We start from the raw sequence: 5,181 nt of genomic DNA on the forward strand, positions 1-5,181 counted from the left end.
TATATATATATATATATATATATATATATATATGTGTGTCTGTGTGTGTTTTAGTATAAGTATCAAAATTTGTATCAGAGACACGTAACATAGTATTTATATTATAAATTTTGTATCTTCGTTTTGCATATATTTAAATACGATCAAAAATAAAGAAATTTTGGTAGCTAATGCTTTGCCTTTTTAACAAGATGTGATAGCCTCTTTGGCACTAGGCTGTTCAAACATATAACTTTATTATATAAATCAGGAAAAAACATCTAAAATTTCTTTGAAAAGGGGAAGAGTTCAACAGAGAAAATGAAAACGATGAAGAATTGAAGATCAAGTCAATGAAAATGAAGATAAAGTCTTCTTAGCAGTCTCTGTGATTTCATCCATATATCTTTTTTTAATTTAATGTTAAAATTATATTTAAAAGAAAATAGCGTTGTTACAATTTGTGCTTCTTGTGATTAAAATAAATAAGGGTGAGATTAAATATATTTCATCAATATATCTAATAGATATATATATATATATATCGTAACTCTTATTAATTTGTGTTTGTATATCTACTATCTAGCTATATAATATATACATTTTCTTTGGGCAAACACATATAATATGAAACAAATGTTGAAGTCGACAAATGTATATATTTATATGTCGTTAAAGATTGGTTTGCAAGTTTAGAAAATATCACTACAATAAACTTTTTTGTTAAGATTTTTAAAAAAGAAAACTTTGCGCCGGATATAAAAGGAAAAAACTATTCTCATGCAACGTTCCAAAAACTAAAATGTAGTGGAAAAGATATGTGTGGAGTTATGGATTTCTTTATCTTTTTCTTTGATAAAAAGGAATTGTGGATATAATTAAGCATACTAGACATATTATACAAAAGACCCAACTAAGTCTATGCTCAATCCATGTGTAATACATACATTTCAAGAAAGAGAAATTAGCTGGAAACTTTGCCGATATATATGTGGTGCCAAACTCTAATAAGCAGCTAATCGAACCAGATGTTAAAGGTTGTGAAATGGTCATCTCTATATTAATTAACTTAAACAATTTGGCGTGAAAAATATCTTATATTAATTGTACAGACAAATATGGTCAATTTCAATACTAAATTTTTTGATGGCCGTAACAATATAGAAGAATATAGTTGGCCATTTGCAACCAAAAACCAACAAAAGATCGTAGAAAAGAATTTCAGTTGTGTTATAATATGAACTGCTTATATGCATGTATGTATTCAAAGTATTGAAACTCCTAATGCTTTTTAAAGTGTTTTCCTACAAAATACAACAAACAACAAAACTTATGTGCGAGTTTTTTTTTGTCAACCGGAGTATTATTACTTTCTTCAAAAGTCAGTCTGAAAACCCAAGAAAGGGTTACAACAACAAAGCCAAAATTTACAAAGCAAAAGTAGTAAAAACACTAAGACAAGCTTTGCAAGAAATTAAGAGAAAAACTGAATCTCTCACTTAACTCCAGTCCCAAGAACTTTTATGCTTAACGCGCGACCCAACCGAACTATGAGTGCAATCCAATTAATCTGTAACTTCTGGTCGGTTAACCATTAGAGATTAACCAAAAAAACAAGCTTTATTAAGCAAACATAAAACCTAAACATAAGGAAAGAGTGCTGCCATATCCAACTCAACAACCACATGCCACGATCTGAAGCCAAGTTGAGGACATGTGGGACGAGAAGAGAAAGGAGTCACCGGTCTGACTTCTGCAACACCAGTCACCACCGATCTCCAAACCACCGGAAACCACCGCACACTTCACATAATCATCATTTTCAGACAATCCGATGGAAGCTCGAGCAAGCACAAAGGACCCAAGCCCAATCTTCTTCGTCAAGAACAGCCATAGCACAAAATTCCCAGAGAAAGATGGTTCGCCATCTCGAATGAAACCACCATGAACCTAAATACTAAAATTAAAAGATCCAAATCGATCCAGATAAGTTGCAGCAAAAGAGAGGACCATCACCATCATCAGTTACTTCATATCGAACCAGATTCACCGAACTAAACTTCAATCGACAAATAACAATTCATCCTTTTAAATTGAGAACCCCAATACGCTTGAAAGACAAATTAAACTCCTTAAGAAAGGAAAGATCGAAGAATGACAAATTCTGATCAAAGGAAGGATAAGAGAAATCAAGAGGCAAATGAAAGATAAGCCACAAAAGCAAATCTAAATCGATTGAGACAACAAAAGAAAACAAAATCTGGAACCAAAAGCATCGAAGAACCACCGAGAGATGGACGACAGATCCTCTAGATAAAAGCCGGTCAAAACGATACTATGTAAGCCATCGTTACCGGAAGAAAGCCAGCCACCGTTGCTGAAAGAGCCAACAAGTGTTGGAAGCGAGCCGACCAACGGTGTAAACGATACCACCGATGTTGGAAAGAAAGCCGGACATCTCCTCTACAGAAGCAAGAGATGCCGGAGACTAAACCCGAATTTAAAAATGAATATAATATTTTTTTATGTTCCAACGTGCAAAAAAAAATAAAAAATAAAAAAAGAGACTCCCTTTTGTGAATGTTTAGCGATCTTGTAACTTTAGTGGTGGGGTCTCCCATAAAACCCAGTTATATAGATCGGCCATAAGCGTGACCAATTGATACAAGTTAAATGTTCAAAAGAAATTTAAATGTTCTTTCACAATTATAGAAGGCCTCTCTCTTTATGAAAATATAAAATTTGATCCTACCAGTGCGACACCAATCATTCTTTAACCTAAATCGATCATAATGTTGAACCGACGAATCTTTTTTTTTTTTGTTAAAAAAAAGTCTTCGAGTGCTTAAGGAGCTGCGAGTTGAAGAAGAATGGGCGTATTTGTATTGTATTGGCATGAGGATGACAACCAAATACTCTTGATATCCCGAAACACAAATTAAGTTTAAGGAAAATTTTCAATGAAACTATATTCGAAGGGGATCAGTGGCCTAACGTTCGTTCTATCTAAGTTTGTTTCCTACAATAATGTGTAATTCTTGTATTTGTTCTTTTATTGAACATATAAAAGAACAAGCAATGAAACTCCGGTTACAAAGCAAAAGAATATACAAATAATTGACAGGGTCCATTACTAGTAAACACGTTCATGGATGTAACGTTTGTACTCTGACCCATTCTTGTCCTTTTCTGTCTTTTTCTTTCCTTTTTGACACAGTCAGCTCTGTCCTTGTTCTGCCATGATAATTACTAGTTTACCCCGTCTTGATTCTAGTCTAATGGGTCCACCACAGGATGGCCTTTAGAATGCGATCGAGAAGGCCCAAGAAACTTTTTGATTGACTTCCCTAAAATACCCTTGGATCTAGGAGCCTATTCAACTCGCTGTACGCGTAATTTACGTTATAGATAAAGGCGAATTTAGTCATTTTGAGTAGGAAAATAATTATTGTCCCAGGAAGACTTAAAAAATCAACAGTTAAGATTTAACGAAGGATATGAATCATGTGGTTGAATAATTCAGTTAAATTCGTTTTCTTTTTCAATGTTTTTTATATTAAAATAAACAGTTTATAAATAAATATTCTTATTTTTTGTTTTTTTGTAAAAATGAATTTTGTAGAGTACCAAATTTTTCATTTTAACGATGAATAGAAAATAAAATTTGGTTAGGCTAACTAAATTTTAAACTGAAAAGTGTATTTGTGGGTCATCTTTATTACCAGTTCCTGAATTTAATCACATAATTTGTGGGTCATAATACTGTCAAATGTGAGTGTCAATGTGTTTTCATCTTTTTAAGGAAAATCTTGGATTTTTAGACTCGAGTAAAAATATCTCACGTAATCTACCATTTTTATGATGCAATTTAATGTTTAGCCAAAAAAAAAATGTTGTTCAGCAAGTTCGTATTCGTCGTACGACTCTATGATCCGTTCATTTCCAACAGATTTAAGTAAAGATAAATTTCTCAAACAGATTAATATTAAAAAATTTATGTGAAGGTTTTGAATTGAGTTATTCTTTTACAGTTTACACGAACTGAGATCACAGAATTTAAAATTCAATAGTAACAACTACTAGTATGTTTATTTTTTAAAAAACCATTAAGACATATAGAGAAGTACTTTTTCCTTCTAAGAATTAGATCCTAATAAAAATGTTGACAAAAGACCGGATCAAATGGGGTCGGCGAAATACTTGGTTATATTTTAACAAGAAACAAAAAAAACACACTTGGTTATAGAAAATTAATAATTTCTTCTAACCGAAATCTTAACGATACAAACAGTAAAAAAAATATATCTTTATCTAAAAAAAACCACTAAAATTGTATATCCTAGGATTTTTACCCTTAGCATTTTGATTGACACAAATATTTAATTTTAAAATTAGCTATACTTATAATTTTTATTATATAAACCAGATTTAATCGAAATCTAACCCGATGTCATAAATATAAATCAAATTGGATTATACACCAAACCAAAGAGTGTTAAGTTGAATAAAAAAACACAAAGTTAGGTGTAACTTTTTTTTAGGAAAAGAAAAATACAGGTTGAGTAATACAAAATACACAAATAAACAATTTTGTTTTTTTTAAAGTTTTTCGTCTGTAGAGAGAGAGGAGAAGGTGGCTTTAAAGAGAGAGACTCGTGTAGGCTTAACTGAAGCGATGCGTGGAACAAAGCTGACACAAAATGGCCACAACAACAACAACCAAAAAACACATCTTCTTCTTCTTCCTCTTCTTCTAACAACAACAATACATATATATATACATTCTTAATCTCTTCTGATTCTAAAATAAAAAAACCCTAATTTTTGACACGCTTTCTCTAATTACTCATTCCCATAAACAGGTACACGCTTCTTCTTTTTTCTGCATTCCCAAATTTGTGTCTTGCATGCTATATTACCATAAATAATATCTAATTCGAGATTCGTTTTAATGTTTTTGTATATAAAGTATAGAGTAATAGAGATCAAACATGGCGGAGACGACGAAGGTGATGTATATAGTGGTGGTCGACGGTACGGATACGGAGACGGCGGTGGAAGAAGAAGGAAGCGGGACTTGGAAAGATTCGTTTAGGTATACTCGTCCTGTTTTACAGAGTACTCTTCAGCTCATGGGTTGCAAAGCCCGTCACGCCTTCAAGGTCCTTCATCTCTGATTTCACACCCTTTTTTTTTTTTTTT

At 32.2% G+C, this 5,181-nt stretch overlaps 1 protein-coding gene across 2 annotated transcripts in view; it reads left to right on the top strand.

The window, feature by feature from the left end:
• Positions 4,732-5,181, top strand: part of LOC104726666 (P-loop NTPase domain-containing protein LPA1 homolog 1) — a 4,473-nt gene continuing 4,023 nt past the window's right edge. The window contains exons 1-2 of one of the 2 annotated variants that reach the window (XM_010445579.2): positions 4,732-4,841; positions 4,949-5,141. In XM_010445579.2, coding sequence (XP_010443881.1) covers positions 4,971-5,141 — 171 coding nt within the window. In that variant the 5' untranslated portion in view covers positions 4,732-4,841; positions 4,949-4,970. The remainder of the gene's footprint in view (positions 4,842-4,948; positions 5,142-5,181) is intronic. The other variant, XM_010445580.2, reaches the window with a different exon arrangement.

Source organism: Camelina sativa, chromosome 11 (assembly GCF_000633955.1).
Source record: "Camelina sativa cultivar DH55 chromosome 11, Cs, whole genome shotgun sequence".
In the NCBI taxonomy this organism is placed as follows: domain Eukaryota; kingdom Viridiplantae; phylum Streptophyta; class Magnoliopsida; order Brassicales; family Brassicaceae; genus Camelina; species Camelina sativa.